This window comes from Acomys russatus, chromosome X (assembly GCF_903995435.1).
Source record: "Acomys russatus chromosome X, mAcoRus1.1, whole genome shotgun sequence".
Classification (NCBI taxonomy): Eukaryota; Metazoa; Chordata; class Mammalia; order Rodentia; family Muridae; genus Acomys; species Acomys russatus.
In genome coordinates, this window is record NC_067169.1 from 84419991 (window position 1) to 84444184 (window position 24194).

At 45.9% G+C, this 24194-nt stretch overlaps 1 protein-coding gene across 12 annotated transcripts in view; it reads left to right on the forward strand.

Moving 5' to 3' along the window:
• The window catches only part of Tmem164 (transmembrane protein 164), a 158884-nt gene extending 138696 nt beyond the window's left edge, over positions 1–20188 (forward strand). For 11 of the 12 annotated variants that reach the window (XM_051140902.1, XM_051140891.1, XM_051140901.1 and 8 more), the window contains 2 exons: positions 17123–17223; positions 18776–20188. In XM_051140902.1, the coding sequence (XP_050996859.1) occupies positions 17123–17223; positions 18776–18982 (308 nt within the window). In that variant the 3' untranslated portion in view covers positions 18983–20188. Of the gene's footprint in view, positions 1–17122; positions 17224–18503; positions 18667–18775 lie in introns of all 12 variants that reach the window. The other variant, XR_007830161.1, reaches the window with a different exon arrangement.
• The last annotated feature ends 4006 nt before the right edge of the window (positions 20189–24194 follow it).

Sequence of the window (24194 nt, forward strand, 5' to 3'; positions counted from 1 at the left end):
AAACCCTTGGGATAAAACAAGGTGCAGAAGGTAGACAGAGGGGGCAACCCCCCCAAAAAAAAACCAATAGCCGTTTCCCTTGAAGAGCACTAACCAAACCCCATGGGATGAGAGAAGTGCAGCAAGAACAGGCCTCTGGAGAAGACAGGAAGTGAGGAGTGCCAGTGTAAGGTTCTATGGGCACCACAGAACCAGTGGAAGATGTTTCCGTAGGCTGCACAGATATCTATTGTCCTCTCCTGCTCTCCTTTTCTCCCTTCTTCCTGCTGTCTCCTCTGCCTAGCGCTGAGCAGTTCAAATGCCATGACAAGGTCACTGGTGTGAGAAAACTTTGAATTCAAGAGAAGTGGGAGTAAGTGGATTGCAGGGAGTAAGCGAATGGCAGGTGCTGAGGACGGCAGGGGCTTGGGAGGGCATCGGAAGTTGGGACAGGAGGACTAGGTGATGAGGACATGGAAGAGGAGTCTAGGTTCTTTAAGCACTATCTGTAGAACAGGGATGTGTGTGTGTATGTGTGTGTGTGTTCATGTGTGCATGTATGTGAGTGGGTGCATGTATACAACGTGTGTGTATGTGTGTGTATGTGTGTGTGTACACATCAGAGGTCAACCTTCAGTGTTGTTCCTTAGGCACCATCTACTTTGTTTCTTGAGAAAAGGCCCCTCATTGGCCTGACACTTTCCAAGTAGGCCGCGCTAGATGGCCAGTCTGCCTCATTGATCCATGTCTCTCCACCACTTGAAATTAGAAACACCTACCATAATTCTTGGGTTTATTTTCTTTTAATTTGTATTGGAAATACATTTTTATGCCATCTATTCTGATCATCGGGATGGCTTCTGCTTGTCAGTGTTCTCAGACCCTGTCTTCTAACCCAACAAATGAGGGGATCAGTAGGTTCTTCAGCTCCCATCTTTCGCGTTGGATGTCTTGCAGTTACCTAGTGTGTGGATAGTAAGAGTCCAAGGAGAGGGATGGAAAAATCCCTTCTGACCACCTGATCAAATTGAAGGGCTCGTGCCAGAGTGCCAGAGTGCCAGAGTGCCAGAGTGCCAGAGTGCCAGAGTTTAAGGTCAAAAGGGTCCAAGCTGGCCTGGACAGAAGGGAGGACAGGACAGAGCAGAGGAACAAGCAGGACTCAGTCTCGGTCTTGTTCTCTCTCTCTCTCTCTCTCTCTCTCTCTCTCTCTCTCTCTCCTCTCTCCTCTCCCCTCTCTCTCTCTCTCCTCCCCCTCCTCTCTCCTCTCCTCTCTTCTCTTCTCTCTTCTTCTTCTCCCTCTCTCTCCTCTTCTCCTCCCTCCTCCTCTTCTTCCTCCTCCTCCTTCTTCTTCTCCTCTTCTTCTTCCCTCCCCCCCTCTCTTTCTCTCTCTCTGTGTGCGTGTTGAAGGCAGCAAGGAATACTTAGTCTTAAGGAGGTCTAGAGTCCCATACACTGTAAGATGAGGCTAGGGAAGCTGAACAGGTCAGAGGTAGTGGTCAGATTATCTTCACTGATGTGGGGCTCATAAGAGTGAAGTCAGATGGCTGGTTGTGAGTAACAAGGTCCATTGGACCTGTGGAGGTCCAAGATGCCACAAGTTGAGGACAATGAAAGAGGCACCACCTGGATGCTGACATCCCCCTGAATGCTTTTGGGAAAGAGAGTAACATGAAAAGAAAGGCGGCAAGGCAAATAATGTTAGTCTTGAGTGACGTTGACGACAACCCTAAGAACAGTAGTGACAAGACCCGGAAGAGTGGGATCTTGAAAGCAGAAAAGAAGGAGAGAGAGAGTATTTAGTAGCACAGAGGGCCAAAGCCACCAGATTTCCTTTGCCCAGAGGCTGACAGTGGGACTGAAAAGGTTGGAAGGTGCTGACCCCGCTGAAAGCTGCATTCCAGGGAGACAGAACTGATCTCCCTAGTGTGAAAGGGACTTTGGAGAAAGGTATCAGATACAGGATTAGTTGATGGTGGCCTGGTTTTTCCTTTTCCTTATGCATGAGTTGGAGGACTGAGAGGGAAGCAAGCCACAGGGTTGGTGGCTAGAGTATCTGCATAGTTTGGGCACAGGCTTGGTCCTTGCCTGCTAGGCTGGCGACCAACTCGATAGCCCTCCTCATCGAGCTCTCTGTCTTCATCCTGCAGTGCTGAGGAGTTGGGTTGTTTGGGTGGTGTAGCAACTTTTATTTAGGCAGAGGTTTTTTGTTTTTTTTCTTTCCTTTTTAATTTAATTTAATTTTTGTACATATACTTTTATATTATTACATATATATACAATAGATTACCTATGGCAAGAAGAACCATGAAATAATCAGGAATTATATAAATGTTACATTCTTAGTGTTTTGGCTCTTTGTATTTGACAGCCTTGAAGAAGACATCTTTCCTATCTTGGTGAGTCAAAAAATCTGAATGTAAGGTTCTTAGCCAGGGGTCCATCTACAGGACATAAGGATTCTCAAGCTTTAAGGGCGGGCATGATGGCGGAAGTTCTTGTAAGCACCAGGTGACTGGTCTGTTAGCTACACTGTGACTTTGTTGTCACTGGCCAACATAGTGTGCTCTCTACCACATAATAATAGCTGCAGTCACCTCCAAATACTACCAATGCTCTTCAGTTCTTTGAAAAGAGTGACTGGCAGATTTTCTGCTAAATCTTAGATCATGCATCTATAAAGTAACATACCTGGGTTACAGAACGTTATAGATGTCTTGGTAATTCTTTTTAACTGTGATATCTTTTGTAATTCTTTTATGGTTTGTGTTTTATGTTTTTCCAAACATAAATGTAGAAGACAAGAACTGTATTTTTTTAAAAAGGGGACTTCAACACCCCAGCTTGCTGGTCCTGCCTTTGCCTGGTCTCTAGGCTTCAGGAAACCCCTTTTGCATACACCAGAGGGCGTACTAGCTTTAGAATTGGCAAACAGGGTCTTTCTAGTGAGGAGGTGATTGTTTTGAAGTGTTGACAATTCTGCAGCCGGTGGAGGGGACGTTTCTGGAGACTGGGGTTTAAGAACCCTGGTGTTATATGATCTGGGAAAGCTACTTCTCCAATTGGCTTTCAGCTTCATCAGCAACACTAGAACTGAGGCACAGCCCCTTTGCCAGCTGATTTCCAGGACCCTGTTAGAACCAAAGCTCTTTGTTGCCCAGGAACACTTCTTCATCGACCCAAAAGGTCACTCACCTCAGGGTCCAGGTTGGTTCTCCTGCTTCTTTGCCCAGGTGAGCCATTGCACCCATCCTGACCGGCAAAGGTTAGGGTTCTGGGAAAGTTCTTAGCACTTAGGCTTCCTGACTTTGTTTTCCTGGTTGGACAAGGCCAGAGGAAAGGCTAAGAAAAGCAGAGAGCACATGAAGGCTCCTCAGGAGAGCGAGTGGTGGGGAGTGGAACAGAGCTGAGGAGTTTAAACCATGGCCACGGGCTGGGCCTTACACGGTAGGGCAGGTAGCAGAGTCTCTGAAGGCCGTTGAATTTTCCCTGCGAAAAGATGTCAGTGAGTCTCAGTGGGAACAAAAGCTTAAGTCAAGTAGTTTCTGCCTTAATTTTAACACCTTCCAGGAAACACTGCCATATTGTTTGTTCCTTTATGGGTGACTTTCTCCAGGCCTCTTGGTATATAAGCAAGCTCCAGGCTTCTTCCTACATCAGTGGGCCTCCTGTGTTGTCACAAAACCCAAGTTTAGCATCACCTTGAGGTGCTTGTTACTTATGTAGGATCTACAGAATCCACTGCTACCTCCAGAGTTTGAGTCCCAGGAAGCCCTAAAAACCTGCATCAACAGCAGCAGATGAGCCATGTTATCCACTGATAACAACATAGGTTCTTAGAGTTCAGATTGGAGGCCACTCCTCAGACCTATTGACTCAAAACCTGCCCGCAGGCTGGAGTCCAGAAAACTGTGTTTTAATCAGCCACCCAGGGAGTCCTGTGTCATGGAAGGTTGAATCTCTGCCTTCAAAATGGTTGATACAGAATGAACGTTAAGCCTCATTGCCTCAAATGATTCAGGAGTTGGAGTCTCTTTGCTCACAACTCACCAGGAAGTCAGTTTGGACCCAGTGCCTACCATGACTGTGTAGTGCTACGCTATGTTTAAGTAGCACGTCTGTTCAGAGTGTCTCTGTACTGTTCCATTTTCCATCCCTGTAAGATTGGGGGTCGGGAGGGGTGGTGGTCCAGAAGTTTCCTGCTAAAGGACCCCTGAGGCTTTTTGAGAGGTTTTGACCTGCAACTTGGAAAGAGTAGAAGAAGTTGGGAGCTGACGCTTCAGACTCCAGATCTTCTGCTAGGTCAGGTCCACCCATTGGCTTCTGTACCTGCTCAGAACTCTAAGTGAAGTGCTGGCTGTGATACTGAGATGAAGGCGGGCTTCTAAGATGCCTCAGTCACAGGCCCAATAGCCAGTTAGCCCCACTGCACACACTGAGGGCAAAGCTTAGCCCATGAGGACTCTCTAGCCTATTGGAGTAGGTGCTGACCACATGTACCTCCTTCAGAAGCACCCACCACACAATTCTCCCCCACCTTTGTAATAATTCCTACTAAGTGTGGATGTGGGGCTCATTTGGACCCATTAGCATTCGTTAGCTAAGAATATTTAATCAGAGATCCATGGTCATCTTGGGCATTACTACAGGAAGATAGCTTCTGGGCAATTAAAACTTCATTAGTCAGATTGTTTGTTTGTTTGTTTGTTTTTGTTTCATTTTGTTTTTGTCACCATGACAAAATAGCCAAGGAAGAAACAGCTTTAAAAGTGGGAAGATAGAGTTTGACTCATAGTTTTTGGATGTTTTTGATCCATGGTTAATTGGCTCTGCTGTGTATGGGCCTGTGCATGATAAAACAGATCACCATGGTAGACAGAGCATGAGTAGTGGGGAAGAACTAGAAATGCTCACTTCATGTTGGCAGTAAACAGAGAGACAAAGGAAAGGGCTGGAGAAAACAGATCTTGTCAAGATGTCCCTTTGGTGAGCTACTTCCCTGCAGTAAGTGCACTTGACTGTGAATCTGTCAGTGGATTAATACATAGAATTAGATTAACAGCATCAGGACCCAATCATGACACTGGCTCCACCCATACTGGAGGAGGAACACTGTGGGGGAACATTGCGGAGAAACACCGAATACTCAAAATATGACAAAGGCTTACAAAAGCAGAAGTAGAGCTGTCTCATTCATAGGACACTGATGGTAAGATGACATCACTGTCAGGAGCTAAACTTGTCATTCTCTTTCTTCTGTCCAAACTTTCATCTTTTCTGGAGTTGCCAATCCTCTTGATTAATTAGCTTATTAGCCAGGCCAGAGATTGAAGTTAGTCAGTTCTCAATGCTTTGCGGTCCCAGCTTCTGTTTAGCCAGTGATGGAATCTTGCCGATCTCACCTTCTGACCCATTCTGATCTAACCCCACTAGGTTTTCTTAGTTCAGATTAGCTCATTCTTGCTTAGTCTCCTGTCACAGCTTCCTCCCTGACCTCCCTATGTCTGGTCTCCCTCTAAATTTGCAAACGCAGAGTCCTTACTACTCAAAGGGTAGTCTGAGCCTCAAAAGCTCCAGGGAGCTGGTGAGAGATGTGTGGAGGCTCTCACTGGGCCCCGACCCTCACAGTCTCCCCGACATGATCTCTGATGCCCCAGATAGGTCAAATAGTAAGCTGGATTCGTCTTAAACTGGCCTTAATCCCTTACTCTGTCTTGATCACCCAAGTCTGATGAAGCAGATCATCCAAGTCCACATGAAGTGCCTGCGGGCCTGCTCATGCCATTCTTTCAACAGATATTTTTGGAATCCTCACTTGGTGTCCGCCAGTAGCTAACTGAGACGTTCCATCCATGTGGGAGGAGACAGTAAAGCAATAAGGAAATGGTACCGAAGTTAGATGTAAAGTGTAGTGCAAGAGGCAATCATACCCGAGTAAAGTATGTGATGCTGCTGCATGGGCGCGGACGGCTGCTAGATTAAATGAGGTGGCCTCATTTAAAGGGAAGGTTTCATTGACAATGTGACATTTGAGCAAAGGCTAGCTGGCAAAACGAGCAAGGCCTTTGATCTCTATGGGAAAGAGATGGCAAGCGGAGGAGAGAACAAGGGTAATGGCCGCTAGACAGAACTGATACTAGATGATTCCAGCAACTATGGATAAGCCACTGTGGCTGGCTCCATATGAAGAGGGGAAAAACAGCAGGACACGGGGTCAGAGATGATAATCACACTCAAATTAGATGAGACAACAGGGGAAATTAATAGGTAGCTGAGAGATTATTGGAGGGTTTTTTGAGGGAAAGATCTGTGAGTCTGATTTAATTTTTTTAATTAGCTTTATTGAAAAATAATTGGCATACAATACATTGTATGCTTAAAATGTTCATTCTGATAAGTTGAGACATTGCCTCGAAACCATCGCCATAGTCAAGATTATTATAAACATCCATCAACTCTCTACGTTTCTGTATGCCCTGGGGAACCCTGCGCGCTCCATTCCCATTTTACTATATATCTTTTTTCTTGTTTTGTTTTTCTTTTTCTTTTTGAATTTTATTTCTTTATTATTATGTATACAGTGCTATATCTGCATGTACACCTGCAGGCCAGGAGAGGGCATCAGATCACATTATAGATGGTTGTGAGCCACCATGTGGTTGCTGGGAATCAAACTCAGGATCTCTGGAAGAGCAATCTGTGCTCTTAACCGCTGAGCCATGTCTCCAGCCCTAATTTAAATTTTTAAAAATTTATTTTATTTTTTTCCTAATTTAAATTTGTAAAGGATTGCTTGATTGCTATGCTGACATTAGACTGAAAGGGTGCGAGGGTATAATGGGAGATACAGGGAGAAATGTAAGTGCTTTGTATAATACTTTAAGGTGGTTTGGACTAGGAGGCTGTAAGATAGGGGGAAAGTGTTGGGGTCTGAGTACATGTTAAAGGTACAGCCATCAGTGTGTAGACAAATCAGATATAGGGTGAGGAAGTAAAAAAGAAAGGGTTAATAGTGTGTCTAAGGTTTTTTGACTTGGTTAAATGAAATGGACAGCCATTTTCTGAAATAAAGGCTTTTGAGATTTTGTATTGATTCTTTTTTTTTCTTTTTGGTTTGGTGTGTATATGCGTGTGGGGGTATTGTTTCAATTAAGTAATGTTAGGTAATAACCATCCTTAAAACTCAGCGACATTAGTTCTTGCAATTGTGTGGGTCCATTGGCCTGTTCTTTATGGACTGATTGAGTTCATCTAAGACCATTCATACATTGAAGCTGTGCCCCACAATGGGATGATACTTCAGAATTGTGTCTTTATGACATAGTTAGGGTTAGATGAAGTCATAAGATATTTTTTCATGATGAAATTGATGCCCTTGTTAGAGAGTAGACCTTGAATTGGCAACCTCATCCTCTCTGTCATGTGAGGAAGACATAGCAAGAAGATGGTATCTATAAATTTGGAAGTGGCCCCTAAGTAGAAAACAACTACCTGATACTGCGATTGTGGCCCTCTGAGTCTTCAAAAATGGAAAAATAATAATTTATATTGTTTAACGCATCTGCTCTATGGTGGTTTGTTAAAACATCTTGGACTGACTAATACATTTTTCCCGTCTTCACTAGACCCAGCTGGGACCCTGGCATGCTTGGCTGCGCCTCTCTAGTCCCAAAAACTGTTTATGGCATGTGGATGTCAGGGTAGGATTTCAAAGAGGGCAACACCCAGTGCCCAAGTCCACCTCAAACCTCCTATAGAATCTTCTTTGGTGAGGTCCCATTGGCTAAGGCAATCCATGTGACGGAACCCTGCTGGTCACACAGACAAGGCTTTGTGGAAAGGTTTGCATTCTGGGAAAGTGTAAGGCACTTGCAGCCTTTACTACAGTGATGAGCTAAGGCCAGAAGTTTGGCTTAAGGTTGAGACACCCACTAAGCTGTTGACTCTAGAGTTCAGTGTGGAGGTCAGTGGTGTGATATAAATTTTGTAGTCATCAGCATGTGGATCATATTAAAGCCGTGAGGTTTGTTGGTACCAACTATAGGGTACAAGTAAGCAGCAGAGTCTTGAGTTCTGCTGCCTCTTCCTGTCTGTTGTTTCGAGATCAGCACCAGGGGAAGAAATGACAAGGAAGGTGAAGATGCAGGGAAGGAAACAGGAAAATCACTGTGAGTAAGCAGTAGCCTAGAAACCAAGTGGCCAGTGTCTCAGGTACTGATACATAGGATGAGGCCTGAAGATTGATCATTGGATTTAGAAATGAAAAGATCACTTGTGACTTGGATGGGAACAGTTATAATGGAGGAAGAGGGACTCAATATAACTGGACTTAAGAGAGAGCAGGAAGACAGGGATTTGGGGTAAGAATAGACCGGAGACTCTAATGAAATAAGGTGAGTTCTGCATGTAATTGCAGGTGTTCATAACCACACTAAATACAGGTAAGACAAGCATGAGGAATTAATATTAGAAATATACCTATTTATATATAGTTTACCCAAAAACTACCGTTCAAATATAAGCAATATAAATTTATGATGTACTTTGCTATCCAGTGTCTATACCAAGAGCACAGCTCAGTTCAGACTAGTTACATTAGAAGCTCTGAGTGACCTGTGACTAGTAGCTACCACACTGGCCAGTCCAGATATAGCCAACTCTATATTTGTTGTAAAGACATTCTATCTTTGTTTTAAAGGAGAGACAAGCACTTACTGGGAGCTCTGGGGAGCTGTCTAGTGCTTGTTTTCAAATGAAGAGCAATCTCTTTACTGTATGTTTACTTTGTTTTCACGGTCACAGAAATAATCAGTAGCAAAGAGGAAACAAGAGCAAGAAAAGCCCTTGTGGAGTGCTAGTTAGACATGGGAGTAGTATCAGGGTCCCAAAGGAAAATGTGGCCTTGACTGAGACCCTCCCTTCACAGTTCTTCTGGCTCACAGAGATGAAGGCAGAGCAAACCCGGCAAGTGTTAACTCGCGTAGGCGTTTAAATGTGCTTGTGAGGGCTTGAGAGGTTTTGTGTGAGTCCCTTTTTCCGAGGCGAAGCAGGAAGTGGCACCCAGGTCATCATTTGACAGGGAGGCTGGGGGGGCGGAAAGTATTAAAGATTCGAGAAGACAGGAGAAGATATTAAATTGTGACCTCAGAAAGCAAGAGAGTGAGTGGGCAGGGGAATATGGTGTGATTGCCCCGGCAACATGAAAGATGCACTTCAGGTCTGCAATCACAAATTGGACATGAGGCTAGTCAGCGCCGCTGTTGTTCTCCAGCCGTGCTAAGCTGTGTAGGGGCAGAAAGACAATGAAATGTCACCTGGGGAGAGGGTTGGTTTTTTTTTTTTCCAGCCATAGTGAGCGGAGGCAAAGGTGTTAGCAAAGGATAAATCAGAATAATAGGAGATGGGAGGTTAAGAAAGGAAGGGAAACTGTTGAGTGGAAAGATGGTAGAATCAAAGAGCGGATCACAGATTCTATTTGGGTCAAAGACCAGGTGGGTCCAGAGGTCGAAGAAGTGAGCAGAAAAGGTAATAATAATGGCTAAAAGGGGGAATGCTTGGCTTTGAGATCAGGGAGAGGATGCAGCTGCTCCTAATCACAGGGTCTCAGGCTTGACCATGAAAGTGAACAGCCGAAGTGTGGTAATAGAGACAAGGTTATGAAACTGAGTGGATTCTGGAAGATTCTTCCCAGGATATGTGCAGCATGGAGCAACAATTAGTACAGGGGTTTTGGAGAGAGTGGTACTATGCCAGTTATCAATATTTTCAGAGTGAAAAGGGCCATCATCTATCATCTGTAGTTGCTGCTGGAAGGGAGAAGTGCTATTCGTCACACTAGCAGTTGTGAGGTTTTTAGGATGAAGGGAAGAGTAGCGGTCTGGAAAGAGCAGGCAAACACTGCTCTATCTAACATGGTGCCATGGGGCTAGAGAGAGGGCACTTTAGATGGTTGCCTAGGCAGGAGATGACTTGTAGGGACCAGTCTGTTGGGCAGGTACAAAAGGTTGAGTCAAGTGTGGTGCACACCTTTAATCCCAGACCTTGAGAGGCTGAGGCCAGGGGATTTCTGCAAGTTTGAGATCAGGCCTTGGGTACATGATCCTGTCTCAAAAATAAAACATAAAAGAAAACCACAGGAGGCTGCAGGAGGCATTCAGAGAAGAGACAGCGAATGCAGGAGGTTTGGCCCAATCGTTTCTATGTAGCTTTATAGTCTAACACCTTTTCCTGGAATTTACTTCCTTACTTTGTTTAACAGGAAAACATTTTCTGCCACTTCACTCTTTCATAGCTCTTTTCCTGAAATTGTCATAGCAAAGAACACTAGTAGCCAGCATGTTTCTGAACTCTGGAATGTTTGAGTTGCCTTGGCTATACCATCCCCATCCCCCCCCCCCCCCCCCCCCCATCCCCACCCCCACCCCCAGGAGAAGGAATTTTCTGTGGTCATGAAAATGGTTTCTGTCTGGCCTGTGTGAGACGGCAGTCCCTGGGCACGTGTGGCTATTGAGCACTTGAAATGTGGCCTTCATGAGTACGGAAACGGATCTTTGGTTTAATGTATTTAAATGTATGCTACTGCGTGTGTCTACTGGCCAGTACCAATGAGAGATAGTGCTTAACACTGCTAGCCCTTCTGTAACTGTGTTCTCCCAACATCTATGACACCTGTCTTCTAATTCTATGGCTGCTTCTGTAGTTTGGTCATCAAACTCCTCTTCTTATGTTTTTTTCCCCCTAGCCACCTAAATATTGCTGTTTTCCAAACCCCTGTTCTTAGAACTATAACGTCATCTTGTGGACCCTTCTTTGTGAGTTTTAGCCACATACCAATCTGTGTTCCCAAGCCATTCACTCTCTCAAGCTGGGCAGCCATAACCCATTGGAGGCATCTGCTGGTGTAGCTTGGTGTAGCTTACATATGGCGTTCAGTGTTGTGCCCTCACCGGAGCTCCTCTCTCCCCTAAACCTCCTGTCAGTTCCTGAAGTCAGAGACCAGGAAGTTCCTGTAGATGGTCCTCTTTTGTGTCTGGTGAAGGGCCAAGCCATCTGTGTCACCATGGTGGTATCTGAGTTTGTCTTCAGTTCTGTTTCCCTTTGGCCCACTGTCTCCAGGGCTGCGGGAGCCATCCAGCTGCCGGAAACATAGACCTGACCTTTTTTAAGTCTATCTCTTAACAACCTTTCTGGTCTCTCATTGTATAGAGCATAAAGGCCAAGTTCTCTGGCCTGGATGACAAGGCTCTTCCTTTATCAGATCCTGTTTCCTTGTCTCTCCAGCTACCTACTGACACAGGACACTTCTTGCATTCTTAAGCTCTCCTACAAGGAACTGCACAAGGATGCCGCTGACATCCATTTACCCCTTCTCCACCTTACATCTTCAACCTGGAATGTTCCTTCTGTCATGCCCTACCCCAGTTGCTTCCTATTGTTCGAATCTCCTGAACTATGACCATCTCCAGTTTCTTCTCTTCTCGACCATGCTTCCTTCACCACGTCGGCTCCCCCTTCATTTGTCAACTGCAGCCAAGTGTGAAGGGCAGGAGCTAGCCACGATTGTTTCCCACTCTTGTCTTGGAGTTCAGTGTGTGTCATAGATAGTACATGAGTGGATAACACAAATAAGCCAGTGAGTTGAGGGAAGCAGGAAGATAAGGTAATGACAGGCTACCCTATCCATCGTTAAGTCTTTGCTGTCATCCTCTGTGAGTGAGGGTATAGGAGGAGAGAAAGATCCCTTGGGAGGGCCTCTGGGGGTCTTTGCTACTGATGGAGCAGTTGCCTCAGCTCCCAGTACTCCTACGGCTTCCCTCTGGCAGAAATCAATTTTACAGAAACTATTATCTTGGTTTCCCCCTACCTTTACTGATGACGTGCTTCTATCCTCCTGGGATAGAAGATGCTAGCAGAAAAATGTCACATACTTTCTTAAAGTAGAAAAAAAAAAGGAGAATTTTATGATGTGCTGAATTTTCCTCAAAGCAATTCAGTTTCTATTTTCCTTTTGAAGAAAACTGGTTTTCCACTAGGATTATCCCAAGGGCCACATCCAGGTATCCAGCAAAGAGAACTATGTGGGTTTGCATACAATTTGCATATACCCTTATGGGCTGGGTTATCAGTGCGTGAAGTGCTTTTTTTTTTTACTGTGTGTGTGTGTTTTTTAAGAAAGAAATGGAATATTGGATTATATTTGCCACAGGCAGTCTCCCTTCACTGAAGAAATGTCCATTTCCCCATCTCCCCAGAATACCCCTCCTCTTCCTGCCTGTGTATGAGTTTGTATGTCTGTGATCCCTGGGGTGAAAATAACTCCATGCTAGCCTAGCTGCTGGATCTGCTTTCTGTAATGTCTTATTCCACTCCTCAGCCCTGAGAAGTGGATGCTGTCTCTACTTCCTACACAGGAAAACAACTTTAAAGGAAGTGTGATTTGCTCAGGGTCATTCCCATGGGGAACTTGAAGCTGTCTGAGCACTAACTCCTCCCCCCCTTCCAGGCTTTTGTTTTTAAGCTGCTACATTGTATTTTCTTTCATGTCAGTACTGTTTGATGTTCTGCCTTTTATACTTGTTGCTACTCACCCAGGACTGGTTTTTTCATGCATTGGACAATCTGATTGCCATTTGAATGGCAGTGGACTATTACACAATATTGAGATGTTGTAGTTTATTTAACCTATCTCCCTAGTTGGTTTGTTTCCAGGTTCTCAATATTATAGAGAAAACAAGTGTCAATCTCTTTCTGCAGGTAAGGGTGGTTTGTGGGTTGGATTTAATAAGTCTTTGAAGATAAGTCTTCAGGGTACTAGCATTGAACCAAAAAGTTACACTTTTATGATTCCTCAGCAATCTGCTCCACTGCTTTGCCTGTGTAGTGAGCATTGCTTGAGTGTCCACCATACATCCAGGGCTGAAATGATGAGGAGCTTTAGGGAAGAGCCCCTCCCTCCATCAACAGTCAGTCTGGTTGGTACAGATGATGCAACACAGAAGGGATGTTGCAAACATGGGGCTCTGCTAAGGGTCAGTGAGAACACTGATGCTCTCTGAATGTTCCTTTCCTGTCAGAACACAGAACACCACATAGGAGAGGCACAGGGAAGGAACAGCTGTCCTGTGCTGGAATCTTTATCGCTCCCTTCCCTGGGATGATGTCTGCTGAACTATCTACTGGCCAAGGACTTACACACACACACACACACACACACACACACACACACACACACACGTCCATTCCTGTATCACCATTTGGTGTCTGAGGCATGTCACTGCCACTCAGCTGCGTTGGGGTGAGGGGCGTTGAACAGAGTTCAGAGGGAATGAAAAGACAGCTGTGGCAGTGATGGATGGAGGCTTTGCAGGAGAATGTGGGAAAGCCTGGGCACCTGCCAGCCTTCCAGGTCTCTTCTTCTTCTGTGTGTCCTCTGAAACCAGGGCAACAACATGGTGTCCAGGTCACACTCACTTATCAGGCAGACCAGTGTTCACACTCCCAGTATATTTCTCAACAATCAAGTGCTTTCTTGGCTGTTGAAATGACATGCAAGGTTTTTTTTTTTTTGTGTGTGTGTGTGTGTGTGTGTAACATTGGGTCCCAAAGGCGTGTCCAACCCATTGGCCAAATGTGTCCAAAGATAGCTATAAATATATCCTGACACAAAATCATAAACCACAGATACTTCACCATGTCCAGAGTGACCTTTACAGGAGATCTCCCCTAGCATCAGTCACTCCACTTACTCCCTTCTGCCTACTCCCTATTCCTGCACGTGTTCCTTGCTATCTTGCTTTTGTCTTATTTTCTCACTGTGTACATATTTTTCCATGACTTTGTTTTCTTCTGTGTACATATGTTTCCATGACTTTGTTTTTTTTTTCTATAAACATAGGTTTTCATGACTGTTTTCTTCTGTGTATATAGGTTTCCATGACTTTGGTTTGTGTGTGTGTACATAGGTTTTCATCTGTGTACACGTATTTCCATGACTTTGGGTTTTTGTGTGTGTCCATAGGTTTCCATGACTTTATTTTCTGTTGTGTACATGTGTTTCCATGACTTTGTGGGGGTTTTTTTGTTTTGGTGTGTGTGTGTGTGTGTGTGTGTGTGTGTGTGTGTGTGTGTGTGTGTGCATAGGGTTTCATGACTTTGTTTTCTTCTGTGTCCATAGGTTTCCATGACTTTGGGGTTTTGTGTGTGTGTGTGTGTGTGTGTGTACATAGGTTTTCATGATTTTGTTTTTTGTATACATGTTTCCATGATTTATTTTCTTCTGTGTGCTATCACCCATCTTTGTACGTTCAACTCATCCTTGTCAAGGAGTTTATGGTTCATATCATAAAAATAACAAACATTTGTTAAATCCCTGGTGCTATACTGTATCTGTTATTATCCCATCTGACCAACAGCTCTGCAAATGATGTGATGCCTTTTCTATTATACGGCTTAGTAAAGCTGAGTTTAAGAGATACTGAGACTTGCCCAAAGCTCTGAGATCCATAAGCGACAGAAGCTGGATTTGAATACCTCCACCTTCTAGGTTCCAGGTGTCCACAGTGTCTCCCATTGTGCTTTGTGTTCTAGACTGTATGCGGTCACTGCAGGGATATTTCCATGTGGATATTTCCCAGACACATACTCTGTTTTCAATATGCATGAACTGGGCTTCATAATTTCCTTACCCTTGCTTCAATCTGCTGTTGCTTCTCGTCTTCATTGCAGTAAATGGCATCACCAATCCAGTGATGGCCAAGCAATTAGAACACCCCTGAGAGTCGCTCTGGCCTGTCCTCTTCCTTCACTCCACCCTACTGTCTTTTACCTCTTGCTTCTGATTTTCCACTCCTCTGTTTATTTTCTACCTTGGTGCTTTTTACCTCCAGAAAACACCTTGCCCTCTAGGCTCCTGAGGCAACCTCCTTGCCAACACCTCTGTTTTTTCCTCTCTGCCTTAGACTGGCCCTCGCCCTAGTCAGAATGACCAGCACTCCCATGCCTCAAACTGCCTGCAGCTTTCCATGGCTCTGTAGCAGAGCATAGAGATAGCCTCCCAGGGACTGAACTCCATCTGGAATACATGTTTTGTTTAGTCCATTGAGCATTCTTAAAACATTTTGAATAGGTGCCTGCATTTAAAAATCAGACATTTCACATAAAGTTTCGTGTTTCTGGCTTTCGTGCAGTGCCATGGATGGCAGAGCTGAGAGATAGCTGCACTCTTTATAAGGTTATGTATGGGCTTTCTGCTTACCAGTCTGTAGTGTTCCCAAGTATCTCTTAGGCCTAGTCATGCTCTGGCTTGCTAGAACCTTTGTAAGACACATTTTACCTTGCAGTTTTGTTGTACACATGTAGGCCAAAGCCTCAGCCTAGCTCCATGAGGCTCACATGGCTGAGCCTGGGGCAGATAAGCTTTACTAATGTTATACTCACTGCCTCCATTACACTTTCCCTGTGACTTTACTGAATTTATTATTATTATTATTATTATTATTATTATTATTACTATTAGTGTTATTAGTATTATTATTATTAGTAGTAGTGCATGTGAGAGAGGTGTATATATGTGAGTATGGGCAAGCCTGTGCCACAGCACGCATATAGAGTTAGAGGACAATTTCTGAGAATTGGTTCTCTTGTTCCACCTTGTTATGAGGCATGATGTCTCTTGTTTATGCCGTGCTGCATCCTCTGGGATAGCTGGACCACAAACTTCCAGGTGATGCGTCTGTCTCTGCCTCCCATCTTACCATTTGAGTGTTGGGATTGAAGATATGCACTACCAAATCTGGTTTTTCAAACTTGGGTCCCAGGGTCAGGTCATCAGGCATGAGCAAGACACAAGTTTACCTGCTGAGCCATCACACTTCTACCCTATCGCCACCACTGAACGGCTCTGAATTGCCTGCCTCATGTCTGCCTGTGTGCAGCTTGGAAGGCCTAGGCCCCTCCCAATGTTCCATTCCTTTCTCAGGACTCTGCTCCAATGCTACCTATATCAAGATACATTCCTTACCCCACCTTCACCCCCTAAGTCCCAGGCTGAGCTGTCTTCCCTTAACAGGAAGGGCTGATCTCAGTCACCCCACCCCGAGTCTTGCTGTGTTGTCACTGCTGCCTTTCTTTCCCAAACTGTAGGGACCTTGTCATCTTATGAAACACTAGGTACTAACACTGTTGGATGAAGGGAAGAGTCAGTGGAAGATTCTGCAGATGGTGTCCCCCTGTGTTGGGGGATGGGAATGTGGTTTTCAGGTTCCTTTCTGAAGCACCCCTTCCAAATGCCTAACCAGAGAGACACCTGCAGCATCCTGTATGCCACGTCCCTGCTCTGTAAGCTCTGCAACTCACCCAGGCCTACAGAGATGGTAGCTTCTAGGAGCAAGAGAAGAGTGAAGCTGTTACTTGGTTGAGAAATGCCACAACCGTTGAAGACAACATTTAAGCGCTCTAGATTTAAGGATGACAATAAGAGAACACTGATGCTCATTGAGCCAGCATGTTATGCCAGACCTTGGGGACACAACTATCCCAATTCTATGGGCAACTATTTGCAACATAGTTAAAAGCTTTTCAGAGCCAAATAGTTAATGAATGATAGAGTCAAACTTTGAGCCTAAAGTTATGTGACTTCAACATGAACATTTTCATACTACTTAGAATCATGAGAAAAGAAACACCAACACAGAGACAGTTACATATACACATATGTGGTACTAATTCAAATATTAATTTAAAAAAGTAATTCCAGGGTGTAGAGAAAATGACCAAGGAGACTCAGCAACATATTCATGAAGGTTCTCTTCTGGTAGTCGAGTGCTAGGGATGCTTTCCTGCTTTGCTTCCATCTTCTTTCCAGGTGTTCTAAATTCTAAATCACCTTTAATAAACATGAATTACTTTCGGAATGAAACAGAACCCTCTATTTCTAATGGCTCAGCATCAATGGACAGAAATGGGGGTCAAGAAAGGGCTATCATGGCTCCTGGCTAAGCGTACGGGCCCTTGGGAGATGCTATCATTGCTAAATGAAAGCGACACCAAGCCTGCTGCAGCTGTGGCCGTGACCTCAGCACCTGCATCCTTGTGAGCAGAGAAGTGGGTCACTGGTCCTCTCGGCTCACCATCTCCGCTCTTCCCCCAGGTGCTTACACCCCAGAGCCCCTCAGCAGTTTCCAGTGGGCTCTTCTCTCAACGGGCCTCATGTTCTTTTACCACTTCAGCGTCCTGCAGATCCTCGGCCTGGTAAGTTTACTTAGATCCCCTTCTCTCCCCTCTGTTTGGAGTTCTTCATAAATCTTGATAATCCTGGTTGGTGCTGTTGTATCATTTTGTTTTTGTAAAAAAAAAAAAAAATACACGACGCTAAAGGCCAGGACATCAGATTGTTGTGTCTGGGATACTGATTTATGATCCACAGCCCTAGCCTCTCCAAAGAGTTTTTGGATTCCTTCAGTAATGGCTGTTTCTTCATTTCTGGGGAGGCAAGGATATCCTGCATTCATGGCTGCTTGGGTCTGAAACAGCGACCTGTAACTGGCAAGTGCATGGCACATAGGTCCCTTATCCTGATGGGCCTGGGCCTTGTGATGGCCTCTGATGCTGAGTCCACTCTGGGTTTGCTCCCAGGTCCTTCTGTTGTGTGGCCAGTGGATGTGAGGTGTTGGGAGTGTGGAGAATTTTGTAGTCTGAGAACTGCCTGGAATATGGAAAATGGCTGGCCTCAGTGTTGAATTACCCAGAGTCCAATAGCGTCGATAATGCAAGGGTATATATCAGTGTCAAAGTGAGGAAGGAAAGGTCATGGCTGGTGGGGGGGACAGGGAATTTTCCACCTCATTGTAACATGATACAAAAGCCCATGTTCCTTGAGAGATGGTGAGGACTTGTCTTTAATGTCTTCAGAGCTCTGGAAGGCAGGTGTTGTGGCTGTCCTTGGGGCAGACATGCCATATTTGATTCTGTGCAATTGGCATCAATATAGTCTTAGTCATGTGAAGCCTAGTGCGGCCTTGCATGATAAGGGTGTGTCCAACTGGATGTCCTCAAAATGCCTTTGTTAGAAGCGTTCACTTTTTCTTCCTTGCTCTGGTTTACTGGAGGTAGTCTGGGTTCTTTGCCAGTAGTGTGAATGCTGCCTGTGCTTGTGGGGAGACTCAGCATGATTCTGCCCTGCACACCCTTCCTTACCTCTTGCTGCTCCCCACTGCTATGCTGGATTCCAGGAGTGTCGGTGTGCTCATGTCACCATACACGCTATGTTCTGCTACTCCTCCCACCAGGAAAGCTCTATCCAACTCACTCCTTGCCATAACCCTTGTCCATCTTTCATGAGTTCATCCAAGCGCCACTTCCCTCACAAAATCTTCTGGATACTACTGCGGCCTCCTTGTGGCATGTAAGACTTAGCGGGCCTTGTCTAGTTGGAGGTCATAAGCAGTCAACTGACTGCCCTCTCTACTTGGAGACAGGGACCATGCAGTTAACGCCTTTTCTTTTTTTAAAACCCAATAATATCTCTCCAGGAGCTAGGTACACCATATATGCTTAGGAATGAGAATGGACTGTGTGCCCAACTGGAAAGCAAGACTGAGCAAAACTGAACAGCTTTTGCCCACGACAGCGGACCCATCACCCACTCAGAAAGCCTAGGGCAAAGAAGCCCCTTTAATGAACAGATGGGGATCGGTCAGTCCCTCCTTGTCCCATGAGCCCTAGGGAGAGATGGCTGAACTGGCAGGAGCCAGAGGAAGCCTCCGGATGGCGAACGCTCACTCTACCTCCCTTGTCCCTGCAGGTCACCGAAGTGAATTTGAACAACATGCTGTGTCCGGCCATCTCAGACCCATTCTACGGCCCCTGGTATCGCATCTGGGCCTCGGGACACCAGACTCTCATGACCATGACCCACGGGAAGCTGGTCATCCTGTTCTCATACATGGCTGGGCCCTTGTGTAAATATCTGCTGGATTTGCTCCGGCTTCCAGCCAAGAAAATAGACTGAAGGTGCTTGGATTTTTGTTTTGTTTTATTTTGTTTTGTTTTTGTTTTGTTTTTGTTTTTGTTTTTGTTTTGTTTCTCCCCGAGGAAGCGAGTCCTGCCTTGACCCAGAGAACACCCAGTTCTTGACGAAATCACTGGAGAGGGCAAATAGGATCCTTGGTCCAGTTCCTTTTTTCCCCCTTCTCTCTGTCCCTTTCTTCTACTCTTGCCTCCCCAGTTCCTCCCTGTGTATGACTCTTTGTGCCCAGGGAAAGTGCTGGAGGCTGGAGCTTACTTTATTTCCTCCTCTGGGCTCTGGGTCCCTACTGTGCCCACTCCCTCTGTGTGGCCTTACCCAGGGGAATGATAGCCAGTCAGTGGCCCCTTTCACAGTGCTTCTTGGCGCTTTTAACAACAGTTAGTTGAGGAAGCAGGGAACAACAAGCCGTAGTTCTTCCAGCACCCCAGCAATGACATAGTGTTGGGTTCATTTCTCCACTGCCAGGGACCTCCAGGCTCATGCTGGGATCCCCTTTAATCTCCAGCATAGCCCCCACCAGAAGGGGACCAAGGCCTTGTTTCTATACCAGCCGTAAGCCCAGAACCAAGGGACTTCCCAGGTCACAGCCAAAAGAGATTCTTCCAGTGACTGGTGTCCCATGACTCAAAGCAGGGAGCCACCCAGCCACTCCTTCTAGGGTGCTGCCTGGGATGGACGGTGATAGCAATGTGCAGCCCAAGGGGCAAGATTCTCTAAGAGAGGTGTCAGAGAGATCTGTTGCCACAGTGACTCTGAAGGAAGAAGGTAAAGGTGTCCACAGTACCAGGCAGGACTTCTCCCCGCCCCTCCCCCCAAAGAAAGCTATGAAAGCTGAGATCAGATCCACATCCCAGTCTGAAGCAAGCACAGAAAGTCAAAAAATCAACTAAGTTGAGTGGCAACTTGAGAAAGCCATGATCGGAATCACTCTCTATGTCACATGGATAATAGGCAGCCGCCTCGTCTCAGCTGCCCCTTGAATCATCCTCATTGTCTGGTCTATGTGTCTGTCTGGTCCTCTTTGTCTGAGGCAGCTTCATGGAGGAGCAAGCTTGAGTTGGGGCTTGGGTGCTGTTTGATTGTCTGTCTTTTGGATGTCTGAAATAGGAGAACCCTTGTATTTCGGGAAGGTACTCTAGAGCCATTCCTGGCACATAGAGGACATGCCCATGGCTCCTGAAGGCAGTTTCAGGATGGTTAAGATGTCTTTCTTGTAGCTAGACTTGGTTGAAGTGTTCTGTGTGGGGAAACATTACTAGTTTCACAGCTTGACAATGTCCAAAGCCTGTGTGTAGGTTGAAAGGGCACTGCCAATGGATCAGGTCCCTGTATGTAGAAGTTCAAATGTTATGACGAGATGCACTTTGGTTGAAAGGTACTTAGTCATGTGAGGACCACAAAAAGGATGCCAGTGTCTTTGTAGCTGCTGACTCCTTGTCAACTTCTATTATGTAGAGATTTGCTTGCCAATAGAGAAGTTTGTGTCATGACCACTCCAGAACCCTGTGCCAATTGCAGTATTCAACGTGAGTTTGTGGGCATTATTAGGCCTAAACATGACTCAGTGGCCATGATTTTACCAAATGGACTTTCAGAGGAAGCAACTTTAGGAGAGCCTCTCGGGAGCAAATGGAAAATAAGGGAAGCTTTTCTGGGAGGGGCCGCCAGGCCATGAGGTGATCCAGTTTTCGGTACCAGAAGCAGGAAATTAACTCTTAGTAAGCTTCTTCCCTGTGAGCTCCTGCCATGGTGTCTCCCCCATCTTCCATTGTTGAGGGCTATGCTGAGCTCACCTTGCTGTCTCTCACCTCCTTGCTTCTTCAGTTGCTAGTTTGCCCTGTCCACTGAGAAAAGTCAATGGACAAATAGAACTTATGAAGGCCTCCCTGGTCCAAGGCCTCTTTATAAAAGAAGAGTGTGGAGAAAGAGGAATCAATGAGGCCTGGCATGGCCCCTGCCACACCATGCAGCTGCTGCCTGCAGTGATGCAGAGCCTAGCTGAGGGGACCAACTCCAGAATCCCACAGAGGTGGGAGTGCCACATTGTTTCTTCCCCATCTGAGGTGTCATGGCCCAGGTTGCCAGGCATCTTAGGTTTCCCTGTATGTCTCCAGGAGCCTGCCTCTGCTTTGGCAACAGCTCAGCAGACCATTTCTGATAGGCATTGTCTGGTGCTCAGAGAAAGAGAAGAATTTCAAAGCCATGTTGCCTGGCAAGGCCAGGCCAGAGTCCGACACAGCTGTCAGGAAGGAGGGAGTAAAGGGGGCAAGCAGGGTGCCTAGGTTGGCTCATACAGAAGAAAGTTAAAGAAACAGATTGTGGCTCCTTTAACAGACTCCACAGGGAGCCTTGACCTAGGTTTGGGGTGTTGGGAAACAGGAGACCTCTTCACTGTCTAGATCTCACTCTCATCTTGGTCCAAACCCACATGGAAAGAAAGAGAGGGGTCTTAGCACTTTGCCTTGGGAGTTGCCTCCAGCTATGTCCAACACGCCACCCTCTACTGTCTGTGGTGCAGAGACAGAGAAAACAATTTTCCCTGCCTTTGCCGCTCCTCCTCGGGCCTGCCTTTTGTCCATGTGAAGGCTGTTTGTTCCCTAAACACCTTGGCCAAAGTGCTATGTGTGATTTACCAGCATGTGTGACTTCGGTGTCTGTGTGAGAGTGCTCAGAGAGGTGGCCAGCAAGAGGGGAACAGTGTAGTCTCAAGCTTGCCTTGTCCGTGGTCAGGGGGCTGGGCCACCAAGTAACAGTGGGCTAAGCTGACTTTTTTCCTTAAAGGTCTCCACCCCCAGGATTTGGTTTTGTCTGTATAAAACTTGGCCCAGCATCCCCTCAGAAGCCTAGCAACATGTTCTTCTGTCATCCTGTGACACACTGTGGGATTGTGGAGGCACCACCTCCACCTCTCTGAGTCCTGCCTCTGTCTTTCTTGTACCTGTGGGGATGGTCTTCCGGGTCTGAGTGGGCTACATGGGGTCAGCTGTCCACTTTATCCTGTGGTGCCTCAGCCTACCTGTCAGACCATCCCTTTTGCTGGAGTGTCTGTCAAGGGGTTTGCTTTGTGTGCACCCGGATGACTGAGTGTTTTGTGACATAATTACACGTTTCTTGTGGCTAGTGCAGTGTCAGCAGGGCTCCATGCAGTGGACCCGGGGTTTGGTGATGCCCTTGGCTGTGTTGGGCTGAGTGGTCAGGAGATGGTAAAGGGCTCTTTAAACTCTCGGGCTGCCAAATAGATGTCCCTGGGATTCTCTGTCACCTGTCTTCTTTGGGACTGTAAGGGAGGTCTGGAGGGGAGGAAAGGGGCTCTTCTCATGCCATAAAACAAGACACAGCTCCTGGTTTTAGTGAGCTGAAACCAGACTACTTGGGAGCGCCCCATACTGGGAAGAACTGTCCTGTCCTCTGCCACCACCACCCCCTCTCCCCCGACCCGAGGTAGGAGCCTGTTAGAGGAGTCAGTCTTCCTCTGGTGTACGCAGTGAGTTCATTGTGCAAAAGAAGACCAAAGCTGCTTGCTGTTGCCCTTATCTGGGACACTGATTTGCTACTCCTGGCACTGAGCAGACTCCGATCCCTACTCAATGAAAAACAAAGCAAAAGCAAAAGTCATTTTGCTCTTTTGAATGATGTTTTAGAGACTCTTGATTTCTTTTTGTGTCAATGTTATGTTAGCTTTTAAAGCGTTCTTAGTTTATTTGACGTAATTGTAGTGAGGAGAACAGGATTGAATGGGGTACAATTATTTCTTCTGGGACGTTGGTGAAAGCCTCCAGCCCTCTTCTCAAGCCGAGATTGCCATGTACTGTCACCCTCATGTGCAGAGCTCCCCTGGGAGCCAGTCTGAGCTCCCTAGACGCAGCAAGATTGAGCCTCTTTGTCAGGCTGCTTCTGGGGTGTCCCCCTCCCCCTCCAGTCTACCTCCCCTCTTTGGGTGTTTTTGTAATGTGTTTTCTCTGATTTGTAAAATCCCCTTTGATTGTACTGAAGTGGTTTCTGCAGCCACCTCTGGAAATAAATGGTCTTTAATTTGTGTACTTAGCATTTTGAATCTTAGCCTCAGGTGTTTGTGCTGTTGAAGATCCCCGAAAGAAAGGAACCCTCCCCATGGGACTTATTGTTACAATGCTTTCTTCATTTACCATTATTAAAAGATTTATGAGAACTCAGGCATCCTGGCCTTGCTTCTCAGAACCCTCTCAAGAAGATTTTGCAAAGTAGAGAAAAGGGGGGTCATTTGTTAGCCTTCTGAGTCATGAAGTAAGTAGCTACTCACTCCCCAAAACCAGGGCAGCGGGGCTCTCAGCATAGCTTGGCCCCATGGACAGAACAGTGACTTAGCCTTGATTTCCCACACACTGCCTACTTCCATCAAGCTTCCTGGGGCCTACCAGACCATCTGCTCTAAGGGGAGCTTATCAGTCATGGACACAGGCTCTCTGCTCTCTGTGCACTATGGTGTACTAGGCTAAATGGTCAACAATTCAACTTTGGGGCTTTGGAGATGAATAAAGTGTTTGTTGGATAAGCAAGAGCACCTAGGTTTGAAAGACCAGAACATATGTAAAAGTCAAGTACAGCAACATGAACTTTTAACTCCAGCCCTTACCGGTGGAGACAGTTTCCAGGGCCTTGTTAGATAGCTAGTCTGGCTAATCAGTGTGAATTCTGGGTTTAATGAAAGACCCTCTGGGAGAAAAAAAATACAGTGACAAGAGAAGTTATACAGAGATACTGGTCATTCATTTCTGACCTCTGCACACAAATGTGGGACACACACACACACACTTACACACACAACTTTGAAACACATTGACTTCTGGCTCACAGCCTCCAAATGCCCTTTAAGTTAGCAGTGTCCACACTAGGTCAGCTTGTCCCATGGAGAAGAGTGAGCAAGATAACCTTGTCTTTTGGGAACAGCCAGCTGTGCTTATCAAAAGTCCTCCCCCATTTTTATGTTGCTGCTGCCACTTCTAGATGGGGTACATAGTGACAATCAGTGCAGGTGGATTCCCCCTCCCACCTTCCCTTCTCTTCGACAGCTGTTGGCTGGGCAGCATGCAGTACCTACCTTAGAGTCCTAGACTAGAAGCAACCAGTTTGGGTTTTTGTTTGTTTGTTTGTTTTGTTTTTGTTTTGGGGTGTTGCTTTTTGGGGTTTCTTTGTGTTTTTGTTTTTTGATTTTTTT